This window comes from Somniosus microcephalus, chromosome 11 (assembly GCF_052327205.1).
Source record: "Somniosus microcephalus isolate GS21.2 chromosome 11, FLI_Smic_1.0, whole genome shotgun sequence".
Lineage (NCBI taxonomy): Eukaryota > Metazoa > Chordata > Chondrichthyes > Squaliformes > Somniosidae > Somniosus > Somniosus microcephalus.
The window spans coordinates 61,211,928-61,237,240 of NC_140997.1; the positions used below are offsets into that span (position 1 = coordinate 61,211,928).

The 25,313-nt window shown below is 42.7% G+C and overlaps 1 protein-coding gene across 1 annotated transcript in view; it reads left to right on the forward strand.

The window, feature by feature from the left end:
* abcc1 (ATP binding cassette subfamily C member 1 (ABCC1 blood group)) overlaps window positions 1-12,473 on the forward strand; it is a 133,204-nt gene extending 120,731 nt beyond the window's left edge. Inside the window, 7 exon segments of the mRNA XM_086002247.1 lie at window positions 1,848-2,069; window positions 2,373-2,499; window positions 3,809-3,910; window positions 5,441-5,587; window positions 8,405-8,563; window positions 8,684-8,850; window positions 12,275-12,473. Of these exon segments, the coding sequence (XP_085858373.1) occupies window positions 1,848-2,069; window positions 2,373-2,499; window positions 3,809-3,910; window positions 5,441-5,587; window positions 8,405-8,563; window positions 8,684-8,850; window positions 12,275-12,473 (1,123 nt within the window).
* The last annotated feature ends 12,840 nt before the right edge of the window (window positions 12,474-25,313 follow it).

A 25,313-nucleotide genomic window follows, 5' to 3' on the forward strand; every position in this document is an offset into this window, starting at 1 on the left:
GTAATTGTAACCATTTTCTCGTGCTTCAAGTGTGTTGTGACAATACAATGGCCTCCCCCTTCCAATATCGTATATAGCACCATCGCTTTGAGTTCCTTATTTCATTGTCAGCTCCAGTCTTTCCTGTGATTGCTAGAGAATTACCATGGTGTGGTCTTGTTAATCTGCTTTCCTAACTTTTACACCATGTCAGCAAGTCCATTGATGGGACTTCCATCCACATCACTGTATCTGGCAGGCTAATCTATGGCGCTCGGATTGGTTATTGAGCTGCTGAGGCTAAGCATCTAGGGTCTTGGAAATATGATGGAGGTTATCTTTTCAACAAAGGAGTCATGTTTGAAAAGTACTTACAATTGGAGTTCAGACAGACTTGTTCTCTTATACAGAGATGAGAATAAAGACGCCATTGTGTGCATCCTTAAGATCCAATTGTACCTTTTTATTGGCTAAGAAACTAAAGCCCAACAAGTTTGTATCATATTCAGTAAGTACTGTAGATATGTGCATGTTGGGTTTTATGATTATTGTAATTTTCCTTGGCCCTTCTGCCTTTCTCTATGCACCTAGAGCTTATGATCAGCTGTGACCTGAATTTGGTCTGGTCTGGAAGACTGCCATTTTGATAATGGGCTTGGGTTTCTCCTTGTTTATTCGAGGCACTATTTGAATGATCAAGAAGCAACATACGGCAGATGTTGGAAATCTAAAATGGAAATAAAAATTGCTAGAAACACGGAGCAGGCCAGGCAGCATCTGTGGAGGGAACAGAAATCAATGTTTTGGGAATAGACCTATCCTCAGAACAGGAAAAAAATTACAGATGAGCAGCATTTAAAAAGGAACAGAACAAGGGAAAGGAGGGAGGGAAAACATTGAAATGGCTGTCTCTATCCTTCAGAGTTTTGGCTCAGTGTTCTGTTTGGTACAGGAGATTTCAATTTCCTTTTATAATGTGTGGATCAAGCAAGGTGCATCAAGAAATCTAATGAATTGTACCGTATTGGAGAAGCGAAAGAGAGAGGAAAACATTAATCAACCTATCAATAAGCAGAGATCGCCTGGATGATTCATTCATTGCTGTTGCCAGCTTGAAGGAACCCAATGGTTAGACCTATTGCCATTCAACAAGGAAAAAGGCTATGACTTGAGCTAATTATAGAGATATTCATGAAAGACGTTATTACGGTAGAGACACAAATATCTGCAGTCGTCTTTAAAACTTTTGTCTTGGTCTCTCTGCAAGACAGGAATTGCAGGCTTGTAGGACCATCCTACTGTTCTCTTTCCCCTTCCAGGATGCCCTAGTTTGGGAGTAGTGAGTCAGGGTTATGTCATGGAGACCAAGTAGGGAAAAGTTTATTAGTCTTCACAGAAATTTCATTCTTTCAGGAAATGGCAGCTGATCATTCATAACATCCTAAATGGGGTTGAGGTACAGATCAGCCATGATCTAATTGAATGGTGGAACAGCCTTTTAAATTATGGAATATGGAGTTGTGCTATACTCTGTTAGGTTAGGACCAACTTTACCAGGATTTGGGCTATCAAGTGCACAATTGTCTTCTAAAGATGACCTTTTTACCTATGAGACAGTTGTACTGCTATAGCTGCTTGTGACTCAGAAATTAAGATATGGCAGCATGCTGTATGACTGTAGGAGAGGAAACACTTGGTGACTACGTGTTGCTGAAGCATACTTAAAGGGGAAGACACATGAAATTTTCCCCATGAGAATTTTGTGACAAATCTAGAGTGAGGGTATGTGGAAGAGATGCAAGTAATTTTGTTTATTAAAACAAAATGCTTCTATCTCTTTGGTGAAAATTAGAATTATTTTAAATCAGTAATGTTTCTTTCTATTTTTAGAGATATTATGTAGCTACCTCACGTCAGCTGAAAAGGTTAGAATCAGCTAGCCGGTCACCCATCTTTTCAAACTTCAATGAAACTCTGCTTGGTGTCAGTGTCATCCGTGCTTTTGGAGAAGAAGATCGTTTTATACACCAGAATGACTCCAGGGTAGATGAAAACCAAAAAGCCTATTACCCCAGTATTGTTGCTAACAGGTAATCTAACAATATAGTTTCACTGTACTTTTGCATTTGGGTCATTTGCAGCATTGTATTTTTATTGGGAAGACAGTTGCTCTAGTCATTAAAAGGGGGCTCAACTTGAGGGCCTCCTTGAAGGTCAATCAGCCTTGATTGTCAAACCAGATTTGGCGCAGGCAAGTGATGCTTATTACTCTTGCCTGTACTGATTTACCATAGTGGAATGCTCCAGATCTTTGTGGAGGGAGCAGAAAAGCTAGTATGACCGATCCCACAATAATTAGATTAACTATTTTTCTCTTGTTATCATCCCACCAGGTGGTTGGCTGTGAGACTGGAGTTTGTTGGCAATTGCATTATACTTTTTGCTGCCCTGTTTGCTGTGGCTTACAGAGATACAGTCAGTCCAGGGATTGTTGGGCTGTCCATATCATATGCCCTACAGGTACGGAGAAATACATTTATAGTACTAAATAGTTAGACTATTATTCATTATAAACATTTGTAATTGAGCTACATTATAGCTGACTTAATCTTTACAATCATAACAGTTTACTCCTGTTTTCACAAAATTGCTAGAATTATAGCAAGTTTAAACTTTCACTGCCTTTTTGAGGTGATCAATTTAGCCTGCCATACTTTTTCATTTTAAAAATTATTTTGCTTGGACTGTGGGCACTGCTGGCAAGGCCACATTTACAGCTCATTTCTAATTCCCCTGAGGAGGTGGTGATGTGACTTGGAGGGGAACTTGGATGTTCCCACAACGTTGCTGCTTTTTTCCTTGGTAGTAGAGGTTGCTGTCAATGTAACCGTGGCGAGTTGCTGCAGCGTTCTGTAGATCATATGTACTGCAGCCACAATACACCAATGATGGAGAGGGTGGATATTGAGCCTGGTGATGGGTGCCAATCAAGCAAACTGCTCTGTCCTGGATGGTGCCAAGCTTTTTGAGTGTCATTGTGGGTGTGCCCAAAAGGCGAGGGACTATTTGATTATGCTCTTGACTTGAGCCTTCTGGATGGTGGAAAAGCTTTGAAGGGGTCATGAGGTGAGCCACTCATCGCAAAGTACCCAGTCTCTGCTGTGACACTACTACGATCTACTACAGTAGTGTTATTTTTTTAAGCCAGAGTCTGGAGTTGCCAATGTGGAGTGAGAAATATTTTCCTGTCCTGAAGCAAAGCATGACAATGACAACGACCCCTTTATTTTGTAAAGTAATCAAACTGCTGTCACATGGAAGTTTTTAGTAATGGAATAATATCTGGAGAAATTTTGTTACCTCACTGTGGAAACTGCAGTTTGCAATATTTTTGTCTTACAATTAGGTTGTCAGTAATGACAATTTAATTTCATTGAGTGCAAGGTGTTGGGAAACATTTTGTTGTTGTGTAACATATTGGCACTATCTTCGAATTTGTATTCAGTTTGATTCAAGCATGCCGAAAAAAAACTCTCTTACCTCTCTTCTAATTTTTATATTTGTAAACTATTTCCATCAGATTTACCATTTGACAATTTAAAAATAGGTATTGAGTAAAATCAGGAACTTGCTCCCCCAAAAGGTCAAGACGGAGATTGATAGATTTTTGTTAGGCAAGGGTATCAAAGGATTTCGACTAAAGGCAGCTAAATGTAGTTGGTACAGAGCAGCCATGATCGAATTGAATGGCAGACAGGCTCAACGGGCTGAATGGCCTACTCCTTTTACTATGCTTCTATGTTCCTAAGTATGTCTCATTATTGTTTAGATAACAGCAACATTAAACTGGCTGGTACGCATGACTTCTGAATTAGAAACTAATATTGTTGCAGTGGAAAGAGTGCAGCAGTATTCTGATACTACAAAAGAGGTAAGGTTCAAATTGGAAAACAAAGCAAATGTGTCCTTGGAGATTGGAGGACTTGGGTATAGCAACACTGAGCTCATTCTGACATCTCGATCTGCAAAATGCAAATTTATAGTTTTCAGAAAATAACATTGTACCTGTCATGAGCAGTGAGTTTCAGAAAATAAGTTGGCATAGGCCAAGTATCTTGCAAGTGCTGCAGGTATTTGTTGTGCCAACCATTCATGTTTGAATTATTTTTGATAAACCACTGTCCCAGTGTGTGTGTCGATTTTTTTTTTTCCACACCCAACACAAAATATTTTTTAAAACCTGAAATATTGTTAGTTTTTTTAAAAAGTGATGACTGTTTTGCACTGAAGTGTGGGCGGGATAAAGTCCTGTGGCCAGTTGAACTTCAGCTTGTATTCAGTGGACATTGGGTGATTTAAATGGTGGAGTTGTTCAGTGATTACAAAGGCAATGGCCACAATTTTTATGGGGGCGGGGGTGCGTGCACATAAGCCCGGTAGCGGTCGGGGCCGTGGAGGCCCGGCTAATCTTAACGGCAGAGCCTCATTTAAATAAAACTTCCCAGAGTACTGCCCGACACCTGGCCAGATTCACGACCTGGCCATTGGGTGCGTAGCGGGAATTTGGCTGCAGGCGGCAGCAGACCGTGGGAACGGTCCCGGGTGGAGGGGTACCAGGGCAATCCAGGCCGGTGATCGAGGAGGGTTGGGGCTGGGGATTTCCATGCGATTGCGGAGAGGCCCAAATACACCTCGAGTGGCCTGTGGGGAGCACCCTGCTCCTGGCCCACAAGGAGTTCAAAGAGAAGTTCATTTTTCATCAAGTATCTTGGCCGCTTCTGGCCAGTTGACTCCTCCTGCCAGGCATCAGACAGTTTGGGACTCCTCCTGGCTTGGTGTTAATATTACTTGTGCATTTTAAGTAGGCCCTAGCCTGCTTTTTGTGGGAGCCTCGTCGATGGCCTGAATTGCTGCCATTGATACTACAACGGCCGGGAACGTGGCGAGTTGGAGGTGGGATGTTGATTTTTAAGATTTTAACACCCTCGCCCAACCCTTTCCTGCCCGTCGGGGGTGGGGAGAGGATTAAAATTGAGGCCAATGTGTTTAAAAAGTAAGCTTTTGTTATTTAAGAGTTAACTCTTTGAGCAGTATAGCTGCACTGAAAATTTAAAATAATAAACAAGACCATATTGAGTTGATCTGTCATAATTTGTCGCTTTTAATCCTACTTCAGCTGTATTTGGTCATTTCTGTTTTGATGCAAAACTGCTTGTTTGAATGTTGCTAAAAAATTACTCTGACTTAAGCAAAAAGAATAATTAATAAAAGGATTTTGAGCTATATTGCTTTCCACTTATTTTTTTGGTTATCATGGTTTTAAATTTAATTTGCCATATCTTAACAATTTGACAATAAAAAGCTTCAACAAAGAGCAATTCTTCAAAATAAATGTATTGCATGAGACCATTCTGGCAATTATATCTGTTGGAAGGTTTTAATTTTTTTAAATTCCACATAGGCACGTTGGGTTATCGAAAATAATCGACCATCTAAAACATGGCCGTGGGAAGGCAAGATAGAATTTGTAAACTACGGATTACGGTATAGAACAGATCTTGACTTGGCCCTGAAGAACATTACTATATCCATAAATGGAGGTGAAAAGGTTAGTGGCAGAAGTCTGATGACCAATACTACTGAGTAAAAGTAATATTTAGCTGAGTTAGTGTACATGCTAACAAGGCCATCGATTGTAGACACCGTTGTGTTATAGGCGAACTCTAGGTTTAACGACTACTGGTTTCACCCAGCTGCTGATTTATTTTTAATATGTAAATATTTCTTTAAGCATGCATTTTAATTACAAGTTTGTCAATTTCTGCTTCGCATGAACACTAAATTTATGCAGCGTAAATCCTATATTTAAGGCATGACTTGACTCCGGATTGAAGTTTAGTAAGTCTCTTCCTCCAAGAGTTGGGTTTGGCCCTGATTCCAGATTAGTGATGTGTGTATTGTAGCTATGGGGGGGAATTTTGCTGGGGGTCGGCGGGCGCGTTTGGTGGTGGGTCGGGTGAGAAAATTGATTTTTTTGACAGCGGGTCAGGACTCTGCTGCCACGCGCCTTTCCCAAATGTCGGGTCTGTCAGTGCTGAACAGACCTGAAACGCAGCGGCCGGGGAGGCAATTAAGGTTATTATGACCTTGTTAACAGAGCATTAAGAACTATTTTCAGCTCACCTTCAGAGTTTACCAGGTCATCCACGTTGCTCGGGGGTCACGTCGGGTAAGCAGGGCAGGAGTTGATCGGCCATGGAATCATCCCATTACTTGACAGCTGCAAATGTGCTATCAAAGCTCCCATCTCATAGCTGTTCACTTTCCAAGCTCAGAAGCTGTTGCTTACTGCTTTGGGAAGACAGATTGAGCTTTATGCAGGTTGCAAGTGTTTGGAGCAAACTCTCTATCCCGTGTCACCTCATTGGAACAACTTCTCCTACCATTGACAGATCGCTTCTGTGATCTCTATTTCACCTGCCATCTATTCCAGCAGCATTGGTGCCCTTGAAACTATCTCACCTTGGTCCTTAGATTCCCACCACGATCAGCCCCAACACCAACATCACTCGGCACACCAGCAGCACCAACAACAACACCAACTTTCTCCGCAATCAACTGATGCTGCACAGGACAGAGCGCATCAGCACCCAACCACATTGTTGCCAGGGATGGCCTCACCATGACCAGATTTACTTCACGTGACACTGTACTCCCTGGCTGCCACATGATGCGCCAGGTTGGCACCACCCCACACCAACACCATAAAGCATCCCTACAATGTCCAAGCCATTCCTTTCACACTCATCACCATTGCAGTTGGTACCGTTATGTCTCACCATTCACTGGAACTCACAAAGCCACTTCCAAAGGTGCACACAAATCTGTTCAAGAATGTAAAGTGTTGAAAATAAAGGATTCAATGTTTGACACCACATTAACAGAATCTTTACATGAACATTGCATAAAATACCCAAGTGCCTACCATTGTGCGTTGTTAGTTGGTATGATTGCACTAGGATGAGTGTGAGGGGTGGCTAGTGAGATTGGGATGTGATAATGTAGATAGAGAGGGATGGGTGGTGGTGCAAGGTAAGTTGATGTGAGTAAGGATATGCAGGAGTAGGGTAGCGAAGGCAGAGTGATGGGGATGTGATGAGTGGCACAGCAGGATGAGGTTGAGTGTGGCTTTGTACTAACGTTTCGTGATTTACTGAGATAATTGAAAGGTTTACGCCACTGCAGCCTGGTCCTCCTGACGACATCCCTGCTTGAGTCCTCCTGTGCAATGTGCAGCCAGGCTGCATTGGTCTTCTGGGGAGGTCTTTTCCGCCCATTGGAAGGGAAGAGGACCTCCCAGCGTGCTTTGACTCACTCCATAAGCCGTGCACCTCTGCACAGTGCTCGTTGGTATTTGTAGCACCTCGGTGCTGTTGAACGCTGACAGCACACATGTCACAATCAATTTGCGCATGGTCCCTTTAAGGAAACCGGCTGATGACGCATCATCAAAGGATGTCATCAGACCCACTTCCTTCAATTGGCCGGCAAATGTGCTGGGCGGGCTTAACAAGCCCAATCAGGGGAAAATCATTTTAGACAGTGACCTGGAGCCGGGAGTGAGGCCGGGACCCGCCACCGTTATCGCCTGCCATTGACCTGCTGAGGTTGGTAAAATCCAGCCCTATATTTTTATTTATTGGTATTTTAAGAGTTCATATTGACAGTACAGTCACAGTGTAAATGCACCCTAAAATAATAATGCAGTATAAAATGTAACACTGTTGAAAATGGGTAAGTTTTGGTACATGTTTACAGAAGGTATCTGCAGATTGAGTTACAATGTGGAACATGACAAGACTGGCCGCCTTCCATGCTGTAACCATTCTGTGATTCTATGACTACATGACTGCTTTGAGCACCACCATGTAATCTGCTCAGACACTTGTACTAATAGTACCTAGAAACTGGTCATTATTTTCTTTCCCCAGAAAACACATTTTCCCCTCTGGCTGAAAGCTCCAGAGTACTCTTGTAAATTATATCAAATCTGAAACTGTCAAAATGTTAGAGGAAACTGGAGGTTCCCAAATATTAGAATTGTTCAATAAATATTGAATACATAAATATTGAATACATAGAAAACAATGTCAAAAAGCAAGAAAAAGACCTAATTCCAAGTCTCAAAGGAATGGCATAGCATGTATTTTGAATGTCGCTATTGCCCTTTTTTTTTAAACTACATGTCTAGTTTGTAAGATTTATTGTTATACAATTTTGATTAAAGGAATTGTTTTGTTTTCTTGGATGTGATGTCAATATGTTACTATAGCCCTCAAAATCTTCTCTGATTTTTCATTATATCCATTTGTAGATATGACGTGCTTTAAATTTCACTGGCAATCTTGTAACTTTTCTTCTGTAGATTGGAATAGTTGGAAGAACAGGAGCAGGGAAATCTTCTTTTGCACTTGGCCTGTTTCGAATAATTGAACCCGCTGAAGGACAAATCTACATTGATGGAATTGACATTGCAAAAATAGGCCTTCATGATCTCAGGTTTCAGATTACTATTATACCTCAGGTACACAATTGCAGTCTGATTTTATTTGAAGTATAATTAATTTATTTGTAAACCTGATCTACAAAGTGTGTTATTGTAATTCTTATAACTGATCAAGTGTCATATTAAATTAATTGTTAGGACCCAATATTGTTCTCTGGTTCACTTCGAATGAATTTGGATCCCTTTGACCAATACTCTGATGCAGATTTATGGAAAGCTTTGGAACTGGCTCACCTGAAAACATTTGTGTCTGGTCTTCCTGACAAATTGAATCATGAATGTTCTGAAGGAGGAGAGAATCTGAGGTAAAATACAAACATATGCATTAGCATTATATTGCAGAAATTAATTTTGCTCAAATCATTTTGAATAAGGTAATTTATTAAACAATACCAGTCAACAAAACTTGTAGTTTTGATGTTTTCTGAAGCAATACAATTAAACTTCAATTTATAATTCAAATCTATTTGTTGAATTTTGTGGAAAGATGAGCTATAATATGGATAACAATAGAAATAGATTTTGTGATCAGTTGCGATAGTAACTTTTCACTTCTTGAATTTCACAAGTTATTCTTTCTAAGTAAGTTTGCATCACTCTGAGTTTAGTTGTTGGTTAAGGAGCTTTGCAAATTGTAAATCGATTGTCAGTTATGATTCCAAGTTAAACATACTCAACATTAAGTAACTGGCATTTTTGAAGAAGTGTGACATATAAGAGCCTGCTAATCAATAGTATGCTTGTTGTTTTCCATGGTGATGTTCATGGTTAGTCACTCTGGTTTAAGTCTCATTTATAACATTCAGCTGCAAGTTGTATATCAAATTCTGACACCAGAAATATGACAAAGGCAAGCTGTTGTATTATTTTTTGATAAATACGCATGATCTTTAAAAAAAAATTGATTTTGAGTTCACAGGTTTGAAAATATACTACCGCCTAATCTGTCCTGTCCTTTTAAAAAAAATTCATTCATGGGATGTGGCGTCGCTGGCAAGGCCAGCATTTATTGCCCATACCTAGTTGCCCTTGAGAAGGTGGTGTTGAGCCGCCGCCTTGAACCGCTGCTATCCGTGGGGTGAAGGTACTCCCACAGTGCTGTTAGGGAGGGAGGGAGTTCGAGAATTTGGACCCAGCGACGATGAAGGGCAAAAGACAGGAAGTTAGAAGGGCAAGCTATAAAAGAAAGTTAATCTCAATACTAAAAAGGCCACTAGAATTATAATACAGATAGGTGTTTCTGTGGAAGCAGACGTGACTCCAGGATGGTATGTTGCCTCCCTGGTGCCAGGGTCAAGGATGTCACTGAGCGGCTGCAGGACACTCTGAGGGGGGAGGGTGAACAGCCAGAGGTCGTTGTCCATATCGGTACCAACAACATAGGTAGAAAGAGGGATGAGGTCCTGCAGGCAGACTATAGGGAGCTAGGAAAGAGATTAAAAAGCAGGACCTCAAAGGTAGTAATCTCCGGATTACACCCGGTGCCACATGCTAGTGAGTACAGGAATAGGAGGATAGAACAGATGAATGCGTGGCTGGAGAGATGGTGCAGGGTGGGCTTTAGATTCCTGAGGCATTGGGACCATTTCTGGGGAAGGTGGAACCTGTACAAGCCGGACGGGTTACACTTCAACAGAGCCGGGACCAGTATTCTCGCGGGGAGGTTTGCTAGTGCTGTTGAGGGTTTAAACTAGCTTGGCAAGGGGATGGTCACCAGCATGTATGATGGAGGGGAGGAATGGGGTGCATGTAAGAGTGAGTGTGTTGGATGGTACTGGAGGGAAAGGTAGTGCTGGAGGCGGAAGTAGTACCATATTAGATAGGAGCAGACTAAGAAAGACTACGAAAAATTCAAAAATGGGTTTAGAATGCATGTACGTAAATGCACAAAGTGTGGTGAATAAGGTTGGTGAGCTACAAGCACAATTAGCCGTGCGGCAATATGATGTTGTGGCAATAACGGAAATGTGGCTGAAAAATGGTGAGGACTGGGCACTTAATATTCAAGGGTACAAGGTGTTCAGAAAAGATAGGGAAGGAAAAAAGGGAGGTGGGGTGGCAGTGCTGATTAGGGAAGATGTGGAGATGCCGGTGTTAGACTGGGGTGGACAAATGTAAGAAGTCACACAACAGGTTATAGTCCAACAGCTTTATTTGAAATCTGAAGCTTTCGGAGCACTGCTCCTTCATCAGGTGAAGTGAAGAGTTGCATATAAGCACAGCATATATAGTCAGAGTGTACTGCCAGATGATTACAGGTAATCTTTCTAACTGCCCTTTATCACACCTCGGCAGAGAGATAATCACAGCAATCACAGGTGTGAATGGTGTCCAAACAGGTCAGTCAGGAAAACATTACATCAAAGAACAACGAGGTGGGGTCACAAGGGGTCAAATGTTGCAGATGCTGGGGTCTGTATGAAAAACAAAAAACTATTTTTTTGCTGGAAATCACAGCAGGTCCGGCCACATCTGTGTAGAGAGAACAAGCCAACGACGACTCGAGTCTGGATGACTCTACATCAGGTGGGGTTACATGTAGCGTGACATGAACCCAAGATCCCGGTTGAGGCCGTCCTCATGAGTGCGGAACTTGGCTATCAAGTTCAAGGACATTCCGCCTCCGATCTTCGGGTAAGCATTCTCCAAGGCGGCCTTCGAGACACACGACAATGCAAAATCGTCGAGCAGAAACTGATAGCCAAGTTCCGCACTCATGAAGACGGCCTCAACCGGGATCTTGAGTTCATGTCACGCTACATGTAACCCCACCTGATGTAGAGTCATCCAGACTCGAGTCGTCATTGGCTTGTTCTCTCTACACAGATGTGGCTGGACCTGCTGTGATTTCCAGCAAAAAAATAGTTTTTTGTTTGTTTTTTGTTTTTCATACAGACCCCAGCATCTGCAACATTTGACCCCTTGTGACCCCACCTCATTGTTCTTTGATGTAATGTTTTCCTGACTGGAAGGGAAGAGTTGGAGCTGGACCATGTGAAGGTGAGGGAAGGGTGGAAATTGGAAGTACATCGGTACATCGATGACTGTATTGGTGCCGTTTCCTGCTCCCGCCCTGAACTAGATAAGTTCATTCACTTTACTTCCAATAGAGTGGGGGAATGGGACTGACTGGATTGCTCTACAGAGAGCCGGCACGGACTCGATGGGCCGAATGGCCTCCTTCTGTGTCATTATGACTCTATGAATGGATTTATCAACCAGTAATGTTTTGAATAGGTGAATAGGATTATGAAACCAGGGTGAATTTTTTTCCCTGCCCTCCTATAGAGGAAAATTATACATCAGTAGAATGGAGAAATTGCTGAGATATACACTGCACTGTGTCTCGTGCTTCAAAGCACGTAACAGAAATGTATCTTCCGTGCTGTTGTTACACCAGTTTAAGGGAGCCAAAGAAATTAAATTTGTGAGAAATCTGTTAATTCATACAACAAATTCATCTATGTTAATGTGTTGAACTGTAGAACTGATCTGTTCTAAATGTTTGGTTTCTACTGAAGTTAGTGGATGAGCGGGAGAAACTGCGGAAATTCACCCCCAATCTATTGCAATTTTTTGATCTTCCCCATTAAGTAGTTGATAATGCCAGCAGACAAAATTCATTTTAGTCAGAAAGGTACAGTTTATTCTAGATTAGGAATACTGATCATCTTGAGGTACAGTATGGAAAAGAATGAAGTGCAAGATCAAAATATTTTGTGATTTCAGCGTTGGACAGCGACAGCTGATTTGTTTAGCACGGGCTCTTCTTCGGAAATCCAAAGTACTAGTTCTTGATGAAGCTACAGCTGCTGTGGACCTAGAAACAGACAAACTCATCCAGTCAACAATAAGAAACCAGTTTGATGAGTGCACTGTGCTCACAATAGCACATCGTCTCAACACCATTATGGATTATACACGGTAATATAAAATTTAGCTTTAAACTTATGATGTAATCTTATCTCTGATTGTTTTTTGTTGGGTAATTGCATGTAACTGTGGAACCAATCCACATTCTCCAATTTATGTAATTTGATGACCAACAGGAAGTCATTTTTCCTGCATGATAAACAGGTATGATTTGCCAAGTAGCTTCTATGTCATCTTTTGCAATTTTACTGCAATGGCGTCATTGGAGCCCGATCTGCATATTTAAAGAAGGATCTTTTTGACTGAGTGTGGCATCGAGGAGCCCCAGTAAAATTGAAGTCAATGGGAATCGGGGCAAACTCTCCACTGGCTGAAGTCATACCTAGCACAAAGGAAGATGGTTGTGGTTGTTAGAAGCCAATCATCTCAGCCCCAGGACATCGCTGCAGGAGTTCCTCAGGGCAGTGTCCTAGGCCCAACCATCTTCAGCTGCTTCATCAATGACCTTCCCTCCAACATAAGGTCAGAAGTGGGGATGTTCGCTGATGATTGCACAGTGTTCAGTTCCATTCGCAACTCCTCAGATAATGAAGCAGTCCACGCCCACATGGACAAAGTTCAGGCTTGGGTTGATAAGTGGCAAGTAACATTCGCACCACACAAGTGGCAGGCAATGACCATCTCCAACGAGAGAGAGTCTAACCACCTCCCCTTGATATTCAATGGCATTACTTTCGCCGAATTCCCCCACCATCAACATTCTGGGGGTCACCATTGACCAGAGATTTAACTGGACCAGCCACATAAATACTGTGGCTGCAAGAGCAGGTCAGAGGCTGGGTATTCTGTGGCAAATGACTTACCTCCTGACTCCCCAAAGCCTTTCCATCATCTACAAGGCTCAAGTCAGTGTGATGGAATACTCTCCACTTGGCTAGATGAGTTCAGCTTCAACAACACTCAATAAGCTCGACACCATCCAGGACAAAACAACCCGCTTGATTGGCACCCCATCCACCACCTTAAACATCCACTACCTCCACCACTGACACACCATGGCTGCAGCGAGTGCCATCTATAAGATGCACTGCAGCAACTCGCCAAGGCTTCTTCAGCAGCACTTCCCAAACCCGCTACCTCTACCACCTAGAAGGACAAAGGCAGCAAGCGCACGAGAACACCACCACCTCGAAGTCACGCACCATCCTGACTTGGAAATATGTCACCGTTCCTTCAGCATCGCTGGGTCAAAATCCTGGAACTCCCTACCTAACAGCACTGTAGGAGTACTTTCACCACACGGACTGCAGCGATTCAAGAAGGCAGCTCACCATCACCTTCTCGAGGGCAATTAGGGATGGGCATAAAATGCTGGCATTGCCAATGATGCCCACATCCCATGAATAATTTTTTTTTAAACTGCTGTTTCCGCCGGGTGTCCTTCATGCCTGCTGAGAAAAGCAGGGGGAATTTTTCGGGGGGGGCGGGGGTGGGAAGGTCAGCGGGCGCATTTGGTTGTGGGTCAGCTGGGAATTTTTTTTTTTGACAGCAGATTCCCCGCCTCCACGTTAGTCTCCCAGATGTCTGATAAGTCATCGCTGAACAAACCTGATACCAAGTGGCGGGGGAGGCAATTTAGATTATTAAGAGCTTGTTAACAGGCACTTAAAAACTATTTTAAGCTCAACTTTACATTTTTAGAGTTCGCTAACGGCGTCCCTGCTGCTCGGGGTTCACGTCAGGTAAGGAGGTCGGGTGTCATGTCAGCATGGGATGATTTACTAACTTGACAGCTGCAAATGTTCTATAAAAGCTCCCATTTCATAGCTGTTCACTTTCCAAGGTTCGAAGCTGCTGCTTACTGCATTTGGAAGACAGATTGAGCTTTATGCAGCTTGCAAGTGTTTGGAGCAAGCTTTCTATCCAGTGTCACCTCATTGGAACAACCTCTCATATAGAGTTATACAGCACAAAAAGAGGCCGTTCCGCCCATCGTGTCCGCGCCAGCCATCAAGCCCTGTCTATTCTAATCCCATTTTCCAGCACTTGATCCGTTGCCTTGTATGCTATGGCATTTCAAGTGCTCATCTAAATGCTTCTTGAATGTTGTGAGGGTTCCTGCCTCTACCACCCTTTCAGGCAGTGAGTTCCAGATTCCAACCACCCTCTGGGTGAAAAGGTTTTTCTTCAAATCCCCTCTAAACCTCCTGCCCCTTACCTTGAAACTATGCCCCCTGGTTATTGACCCCTCTACTAAGGAGAAAAGTTCCCTTCGATCTACCCTATCTATGCCCCTCATAATTTTGTACAACTCAATCAGGTCCCCCCTCAGCCTTCTCTGCTCTAAGGAAAACAACCCCAACCTGTCCAGTCTCTCATCATAGCTGAAGCGCTCCAGTCCAGGTAACATCCTGGTGAATCTCCTCTGCACCCTCTCCAATGCAATCACATCCTTCCTATAGTGTGGTGACCAGAACTGCACACAGTATTCCAGCTGTGGCCTAACTAGCGTTTTGTACAGCTCCATCATAACCTCCCTGCTCTTGCCTTCATTAGCCGAGGCATAGAATATAAGTATCCCATATGCCTTTTTAACCACTTTCTCTACCTGTCCTGCTGCCTTCAGGGATCTATGTACATGCACACCAAGGTCCCTCTGATCCTCTGTCCTTCCTAGGGTCCGACCATTCATTGTGTATTCCCTTGCCTTGTTAGTCCTCCCAAAATGCATCACCTCACACTTTTCAGGGTTAAATTCCATTTGCCACTGTTCTGCCCATCTGACCAACCCATGTATATTGTCCTGTAGCCTGAGGCTTCTCTCCTCGCTATTTACCACTCCACCAATTTTCGTGTCATCTGCGAACTTACTGATCATACCTCCTACATTCGTATCTAAATCATTAATGTACACTACAAACAGCAAAGGACCCAGCACCGATCCCTGCGGTACACCACTGTACACAGGCTTCCAGTCACAAAAACAACCTTCGACCATCACCCTCTGCCTCCTGCCGCTAAGCCAATTTTGGACCCAATGTGCCAAATTGCCCTGGATCCCATGGGCTCTTACCTTCTTGACCAGTCTCCCATGCGGGACTTTGTCAAAAGCCTTACTGAAGTCCATGTAGACTATATCAACTGCACTACCCTCATCCACGCACCTAGTCACCCCCTCTCAAAATTCACTCAAATTGGTTAGACATGATCTCCCCCTGACAAAGCCATGCTGACTATCCTTGATTAATCCTTGCCCCTCCAAGTGGAGACTAATTCTGTCCCTCAGAATTTTTTCCAATAATTTCCCTACCACTGATGTTAAGCTCACTGGCCTGTAATTTCCTGGTTTATCCCTACTACCCTTCTTGAATAATGGTACTACGTTAGCTGTCCTCCAGTCCTCTGGCACCTCCCCTGTGGCCAGAGAGGATCTGAAAATTTGTGTCGGAGCCCCTACAATTTCCTTCCTTGCCTCATACAGCAGCCTGGGATACATCTTGTCTGGGCCTGGTGTTTATCTACTTTTAAGCCTGCTAAAACTGCTAGTATCTCCTCCCTCTCAGTACAAATTTGTTCAAGTATATCACAATCCCCCTGTCTGATTTCTATGCCTACATCGCCCTTCTCCATAGTGAACACAGATGCAAAATATTCATTTAAAACCTCACCCACATCTTCCAGCTCTATACACAGATTGCCACTTTGGTCCCTAATGGGCCCTACTCTTTCCCTGGTTATCCTCTTCCCTTAATATACTTATAAAACACCTTGGGATTTTCCTTTATTTTGCCCGCCAGTGTTTTTTCATGCCCCCTCTCTCACCATTGACATATCGCTTCTGTCATCTCAACCTCACCTGCCATCTATTCCATCAGCATCAGTGCCCTTGAAACCATCTCACCTTGGTCCTCAGAATTCCACCACGATCAGCCCCAGCACCAGGCACACCAGCAGCACCAACAACAATACCAACCTTCTCCGCAATCAGCTGATGCTGCACAGGACAGAGAGCATCAGCAACTGACCACTTTGCTGCCCGGGACGCCAGGGATGGCCTCACCATGGCCAGATTTACTTCACTTGACGCTGTACACCCTGGCTGCCACATGATGCGCCAGGTTGGGGCAACGCCACACCAACACCATAAAGCATCCCTACAATGCCCAAGCCATTCCTTTCATACTCATCACCATTGCAGGGGGGTACCGTTATGTCTCACCATTCACTGCAACTCACTAAGCCACTTCCAAAGGTACCCACAAATCTCTCCAACAATGCAGTGTTGAAAATAAAGATTTCAATGTTTGACAGCACATTAACAGAAACTTCACATGAACATTGGCTAAAACACCCAAGTGCCTACCCTTGTGGGGTGGCTAGTGAATTGGGGAAGTGATAATGTAGATAGAGAGGGATGGGTGGGGGTGCAGTGTAAGTTGGTGTGAGTAAGGATGTGCAGGAGTAGGGTAGGCAAGGCAGATTGATGGGGATGTGATGAGTGGCACAACAGGATGGGGTTGAGTGAGGCTTTGCAGTAACGTTTCGTGATCTACTGAGATCATTGAAAGGTTTGCGCCACTGCAGCCTGGTCCTCCTGACGACATCCCTGCTTGTGTCCTCCTTTGCAATGTGCAACCAGGCTGTGTTGATTTCCTGGGGAGGTATCTTCCACCCATGGGAAGGAAAGAGGACCTCCCTGCGTGGTGTGACTCCCTGCATAAGCATATGGAGGGAGTCATGGGAGAGCCTGGGTGCAGGCGTGCACCTTTGTGCAGTGCTTGTCAATGTTTGCAGCTCCTCAGTGCTGTAGAACACTGACAGCAGAACTGTCAAAATCAATTTGCGCATGGTCCCTTTAAGGAAACCGGCTGATGACACGTCAAGTGATGTCATTTGACCCGCTTCCTTCACTTGGCTGGGAAACGCGCTGGGCGGGCTTAACAAGCCCAATCAGCGTAAGATCACTCTACAGAGCAGGCTGGAGCTAGCAGTGGGGTCGCTCCCCGGCCGCACCGTACCCGCCTTGGTAGGCGAAATCATGGCCCCGGTATCAATTGAAGCCTGCGGGAAGATAGCGGGTGAGCCCCCCAGACAATTGTAACTGCCCACCTGCTCAGTGTCTGCTGGGTGGACTTGGTTAAGTTCACCTCTTAAGTCTTCATGACTTTAAAGGAGGTACAGGCTACTCCTGATAATTTGATGTCTAATTTTTAATGCTTAAAAATTTGAATTAACCAACATAGCTAACAGAAAAGTAGGAACTAAATTGTTTTGAAAAAATCAAATTGTCTGATAATTTGAATTAAGGGGACTGTAGACTTGGAAGTAGCATGGTATTGCAGTGTGTTGATTCACACCTCCAGTTCTTCTGCGTGACAAGTTCCAGTCTCAGTTGTGCTTTCATGGAAGGGCATGGAACCTAGTCTGTGCTACCTCTATGGGGGTGGAATATGGGAAACGTGGAAGGCAATTCATCCTACGCTATGCATCCAATAATTGACATAAGTGTCATCACAAAAGCACGTGAACAAACCACATGTTAACTCTCGCACGGGAACTTGAAGAGGGAAGAAAATCCTATTTTGAAAGGGTTGAGGAAGAGGTGTGTGTTTTGATTTCTTTTTGGGTTCAATAAAGACTCATTTCTGAAAGAGAATGTTGTTTAATCTAAAGTCTTGTTCAAGACTTTCTACAGCTTTTTACAGAACACACTATGCTGTGATGCATCTAGAATGAAACTGAAAGTCAAACTTCTCTGGACTGTTTGTCTCTCACATGACCTCTGCTGGTCAGGCACAAGTAATCAAAAACACAGACAAATATGCTGTAAGGCATAAGTAATCAAACACAGACAAATATCATCACTATTTGCTGATATCATTACATCGCCCTTTCTTAAAACAAAAGTATTTTACTTTTAACTAAACATTTAATGAACTTACATCATTATCATGATCAAGGTTTTTTACCCTTGCTTTGTGTGTTCACATGAAATATGTCAATACACTAGAACTTGAAGAAAGAATAAGATAACATTACTTCCTTCTATAACAATAGTCCTTAAATTTGCTCAATGAGTCTCTCAGGAGGCTTCACGTGTCTTGAGGATTTTCTGATTGATTGTCCTTGAATCTGAGTTGTTGCCTCAGATGATTGGTTCTCAGCTGTGTGATCAGGTTGTTCAACAGTATCAGTCTCTTGACCTGCTGTGGCTGGTCCCATGAGAAGATCTCGACGATTTCTTCTCAGAACAGCACCCTCATCTGTCTGAATGGTGTATGATCTTGGTTGAACTTCACTCAGGACAGTTCCCTTCTGAGTCCATGTGTTTGTTTTGTCTTTCAACCTTACTTGGTCACCAGTGTGGAGTTCAGGTAGGTTTTGTGTTCCTCTGTCATAGTAGTACTTTTGCTTTTCTTTCTGTTGCTCTTTGAACTTCCTCACTTTCTCCCCCTCTTTTGTTTTCAGGAGGTTCTCCGGGATGGGTAGGTTTGACCTTAGCCGACGTCCCATCAGGAGTTGGGCTGGTGACATACCACACTCGAGCGGCGTTGTGCGGTATACAAGCATGCTTTGGTAGAAGTCAGTTCCACCATCTTTTGCCTTGTACATCAGTCTTTTCACTGTCTGGACCGATTTTTCCACTAGTCCATTGGACTGTGGATAGTGAGGACTTGACGTTGTGTGGACAAAGTCCCACTCTTTGGCAAAGTGTCGGAAATTTGCATTGTTAAACTGGGGTCCGTTGTCTGTGAAGACCTCGCTTGCCACGCCATGTCTGGAGAATATGGCTTTCATACTTCTTATCACAGCTTCTGCAGTGGTGGTGTACAGTCTACAAACCTCTGGATACAGGGAGTAATAGTCTGTGACGACAAGATAGTCCTTCCCTTGACATACGAATATGTCAGCGCCTACCTTCTGGTAAGGTCTGTCTGGTGCTGGGTGTGGCTTTAGTGGTTCTACCGGATTGCTTGCTCGATATTTCAGGCATATTGTGCAGTTTGACACCTCATTTGTCACATCTTGGTTGATTCGTGGCCAGTACATCACCTCTCGTGCTCTTTTCTTACACTTTTCGATTCCCAGATGTCCTCCATGGATCTTTTTTAGCATCTCTTAGACTCTTTGGGATAACTATTTTACTTCCTTTGTAGATGATGTCTTCGACCACTGATAGTTCCGCCCTGCAGTTCCAGTACTCTGCTATATCAGGTGAGCAGTCTAGCTTCATGTTGGGCCATCCATCCAAGATGCTTTTTCTCAGTCGTCTCATTATTTCATCTTTGTTTGTCTCAGTGTTTATGAGCTCCATTTTTGCATCTGCTATGGGCAGTGCACTTGTGATCATGTCCACGTAGGCGTTCACTTTTTCATCCATTGTGTTTGCGGGCTCACTTGGGTCAACAGCTCTGGACAACGTGTCTGCTGTATACATCAGCTTACCCGGTGTGTACGCAACATTCAGTGTATAGCGTTGCAGCCTGATCATCATTCTTTGTATTCTAAGCGGACAGCTATTCAGTGGCTTTTGGAACAATGCAATCAAGGGCTTATGGTCAGTCTCTACACTGATTGCTTGTCCTGCCACAAACTGGTGAAATCTTTCACAGGCGTATGTGATGCTGAGCAGCTCCTTTTCTATTTGAGCATATCGTGTCTCCGCGTCTGTCATTGAGCGCGATGCATATGCAATAGGTTGCCAGTAGTCATATTGTTGCAGAAGAACGGCACCGAGCCCACTCTGTGATGCATCTGATGATATCTTGATGGGTCTCGCTGGGTCATAAAACCTCAGAACTGGTTCCTCTGTGAGCAGTTTCTTTAGATTGCTCCATGACTTCTCATGCTCATGATTCCATTCCCATTCTATGTTCTTTTCAGTTAGTCTTCTCAGTGGCGCTATTTTTTCTGAGGTTGGATATGAATTTACCCATGTAGTTGATCATTCCATTAAACCTCTGCACGTCCTTTTTGCATTGTGGCCTTGGCATATTCTCAATGGCGGACACCTTTCTGGGATCTGGTCTGATGCCTTCACTGCTAAGGATATCTCCCACGAATGTCAGTTCTGTCACCCCGAGCTGGCATTTCTCTCTCTTCAGCTTCAGGTTTGTTTTCCTTGTTGCTTCCAGCACTTTTTTCAGTCTCTCGTCATGCTCAGTTCTCGTGGTTCCCCATACTATGATGTCATCCATTGATGTATCAACTCCCTCCAGGTGCTCATAGATCATATGGATAGTCTTGTGATACACTTCAGGAGCTGAGGCAATGCCAAATGGTAACCTTAGGAATCTGTATCTGCCAAATGGAGTGTTGAACGTGCACAGTCTTGAACTTGCTTCGTCCAGCTTCATCTGCCAAAATCCTGAGGACGCATCTAACTTGCTGAAATATTTTGCATTTGCAAACTGTGCCATGATTTCCTCACGTGTAGGAAGCTTGAAGTGCTCGCTCTTTATTGCTCTGTTTAGATCTCTTGGATCCAGGCAAATTCTGAGCTTTCCATTCTTTTTGTCCACTACGACGAGGGAACTCACCCACTCAGTTGGCTCATCTATCTTCTGAATCACGTTCAGGCTTTCCATCCTGTCCAACTCTGCCTTCAGTTGCTTTTGAAGAGCAAACGGAACTTTTCTGCATGGATGTATGACCGGTGTCATACTTTTATCTACTCTGATCGTGTGTTCTCCTGGAATGCAGCCTAGACCCTTAAATAGGTCTTTGTACTCTTTCATGAGTTCATCATAGACTGTCTCTCCTTCGCTTTCCACAACGAGGACTCTCTTTACCAGGTTCAGTCTCTCACAGGCTTTTAAACCTAGTATGGCTTGCACATCCTTTGGCACCACGATTAATGCTAGCATGTGCTCTCTGTCCTTGTGTGTCACTTTGACAATGCATTTTCCTTTCACTGGTATATCAGTACCTGAGTATCCGGTCACTTTCACTTGTATTCTATGTAACTTTGGTCTGGGTCTAATTCTCTTAAAATCGGTCTCTGATATCACATTAACTTGTGCTCCAGTATCCAATTTAAATGGAATGTGTATGTCATTCACTTTTAGTGTCAACATCCAGTCTCTTTTTTGTTTTCAGACACAACATCTACATTGAATTCCTCTATCTCGCTTTCATCTACTGTATGGACCTTGCTTTGTGGCGCTTGGTTCTTACAGCAACGGGCATAATGGTTGTTTTTGTTGCATCTATTGCATGTTTTACCATATGCTGGACACTTTCTTGGTGGATGCTGTGTACCGCATCGACTACATGACTTCCGATTGTCTCTTTCATTTTCGTTTGCTGGCCACGCCTCTTTTTTTCACATTGGCGCTCTCTTTGTTAAATGGTTTGTATCCATTCTTTCTCACTGCATCCACGTTGCAGCTACTGTCACTGAACAGCTCCTTTGCCTGCAACTTCACAGTCTCGGTAACCCTACACAGTACTATGGCTTTTCCCAGGTCTAGATCTTGCTCTCTTAGCAGTCTTTCCCTTCGACCATTATCTCGAATACCACACACCAGTCTGTCTTTTATCAGCGAGTCTGTGAGTCCCCCAAATTCACAAGATTTGCTCCGGTTTCTCAGTTCAGTCACATCCTGATCAATAGTCTCGCCGATTTTCTGTACACATGTGAAAAATTTGTGCCTCTCAAAGGTCACGTTGCGTTTAGGTATGCAGTAGGCCTCAAACTGTTCCATTATTTTATCTAGCTTCATTTTGTCTCCATCAACGGCAAATATGAAATTATTATATACCTCCAGCGCTGCATCACCCACTACATGTAAAAACACGGACGATTTCTGTTTATTACTTTTATCGTCAGCTCCGATTGCTGATAAATACAACCCTACACATTGTTTGAATCTCCTCCAATTTTCAGCCACATTACCGGTCAATTGAAGCGTCGCCGGTGGGAGTAAACCTTCCATTTTTTCACTTCGTTAGCTATTCTCTAATGGTAAGCAACGATGTTCTCTTCTGGCTTGCTAATATGTGGAGAGCTGATTTCGCTTACTTGCCACAACTGCTTTCACTGTCCCATCAAGTTGCTAACTTCAGATTTTTTCTCTTTCAGCCACTTCTGACATCATGTTTTGATTTCTTTTTGGGTTCAATAAAGACTCATTTCTGAAAGAGAATGTTGTTTAATCTAAAGTCTTGTTCAAGACTTTTTACAGAACACACTATGCTGTGATGCATCTAGAATGAAACTGAAAGTCAAACTTCTCTGGACTGCTTGTCTCTCACATGACCTCTGCTGGTCAGGCACAAGTAATCAAAAACACAGACAAATATGCTGTAAGGCATAAGTAATCAAACACAGACAAATATCATCACTATTTGCTGATATCATTACAGTGTGTTAGCAGTGTACCTTTTAAAGTGAAATCCTCACAAACAAATCTTATTCTTGTAAACATTTTGTCAGAAATCCTAATGTGATATATTCTGAGGGTAATTGCATATGTAAATATAAAATTACTTTGCTGCACATTCAAATTCAGTCTTGGGAGCTGAGTGTGTTTACTCCACAACACACATTATAACAGGTAAATTACTTGAGTTTAGACATCTACAACTAATCTTGTGCAGCTTATTTGCTGTAAACCAGATTTAAAAAAAGTTAAAATGGTTCATGGTAAAATAAGGCCGCCAAGTTGTTTCTATGGCTTCTGTCTTAGGAATTGGGTCAAAACCAGCCCAATACATATGTCAAGTCTCTTTCAGCAGATGATGGTTTCTGTATTTTACTTTTATATGAGGGGGGACAAAAGTACAAGCAACACCACCATCTGGTGGAGAGAGTCCCACAAACAGAAGGAACAGTTGTGTAATGCTTTACCACTTCTACTGTGTCTGAATTGAGACACAAAGGGGAAGCTGCACCAATTCTGTGATTGTGGTATGAAAATGGAGGGTTGGCTGAAAATGAACTGCTCATCTGATGGCCTGGTTATGATAATATTGTAGATGATGGAGAAAGAGTGTCTCACTCCATTTACAAAGCCTGGGATTCAGTTTGCAAATGCAAGCTCAGAACTGATAGCCTGCAGGAGAGTAAGTTAATGGTAAAGCTTATGTGAACCTTCAAGATGGTATTCAGGGTAATTATTTTAAAATATTCCAAATTCTTTCCCACTGATAGTAATCAAAAACAGCATGTTTATATATGTCATTTGTTCAGACATGTTGGTGACAGTAAAAAGAGAGTTCATTTGTTTTGGTGTCCTTAATTGCTGATAGACATTGTTTGTACAATGAGTAGGGCCCAATACCCCAACCATGGTGTAACTGTATAATTTACTGTGGCAAATATTCAGTGGTCCCAAGGACGTGGGTGTTTTCCTGAAGTCCTGAGCATCATTTTCTGTTTTTGCAGGGTCATGGTTCTGGACAAGGGCCAGATTGTAGAGTTCGATACTACACCCAACCTCATGCACAGAAAAGGAGCCTTCTACAAAATGGTGATGGACTCTGGCCTTTTGTAGTTTCAATTATATTCTCATGTTTAACTCAAGTTGGACTTGTTACACATATTACCTTTAACCAAAACTTGAATATAAAATCTTTTTAAGTTGGCTTTTGGCATCTGTTTATAAAGAGTTTTGTATAAAACCAATTATTTTCATATACCTCTGACTTTTTATAGATTTGATTTTTTTCATTTAAGGTGATAAATTGTTGCTTTCTTATTTAAGTATTTATAGTACCTATAAATATAAAGATCTGAATAATAGGTGCAAGGCATCAAAACGTTGAACTTGTAGTGCATTATGGCACTGCATTTATTTTTGACAATTGTGTATAATGTGAGTGTTGTAAATCATGAGGAATGTACAATAAAATTGCAGGTAGCTAAATTTGAACATGTTCTCATTCTATTATTATGAGTGGATCTCCTGCAGCATTGCTCAAGGGTATTCCAGGACCTGAAGCACAGTTTCTGCTGCTTACCACAATCACACAGCGGCCGAAATGTGGCAGTGACTTGTTCTGCACTGTAATCCAGCAAATCTACTGATGCTATTTATAAACACATCTGACATGTGGTAAACATATTACATGTTACTGATACCGAAAGGTACAGGCCTCGGTGATATAGCTGTACTAATTACCTACCATCGTACAAAACTTGAGAGAAAAACAATTTTTTTAGTTCTCTCCCAAAGCCTCATTCTCTGTTATTTGTACGATAAAATAAATACACTTGCCCTACCCCAAGAGCTTTTTTTCTCAATTGTTTTCATTGGTGGTGCCCAACTGCCAGCTTCCTTCCAACTTCAAATGACTCGTGGAGCAGGTTCTGATATTAAAATAAAATGCTCTAAGAAGTACGTTGGCCGAAATCAATGATTTGCTGGCGGGGAATGAAACATACAGAAAGTTACCAATGCTCTTGGCAGGAGTTCAGTGGACCAACGTGCCTTTGACTTGAGAGTATCTTCAACAGCCTTGATGTCTAGGTAAGCTTTCTGTAATACGCCCAGCACAATGAACTTCTTAATTATTTTAGCTACTGGAATTAACCCGTGCCTCCACAGTATTCTTCTCCCATCTTCAACAATTGGTAGAGTACCTTAATATCAGACCTCAGTTTGGGCTCAAGTGAATCTATTGAACAACAAAATGAACAAGCAAATAAATAATTAATGTAAGATATATCTATATTTACAGTAGAAGCTACCTTATTTCACTCCTTGAAATGGAAATAATAAAAGGCCACAATTCGGATAGTAAAATACTATTCTTTTGAATTAACGTTTTATTTGCACAATGTTTCTCACCACTGTGGAAGTTGAATCAACCTGACTTCACTCTCGTCAGCTCCAAGCAGATACTTTCAACTCCATCACAATCAACTTAGTTCCACACACACACACACACA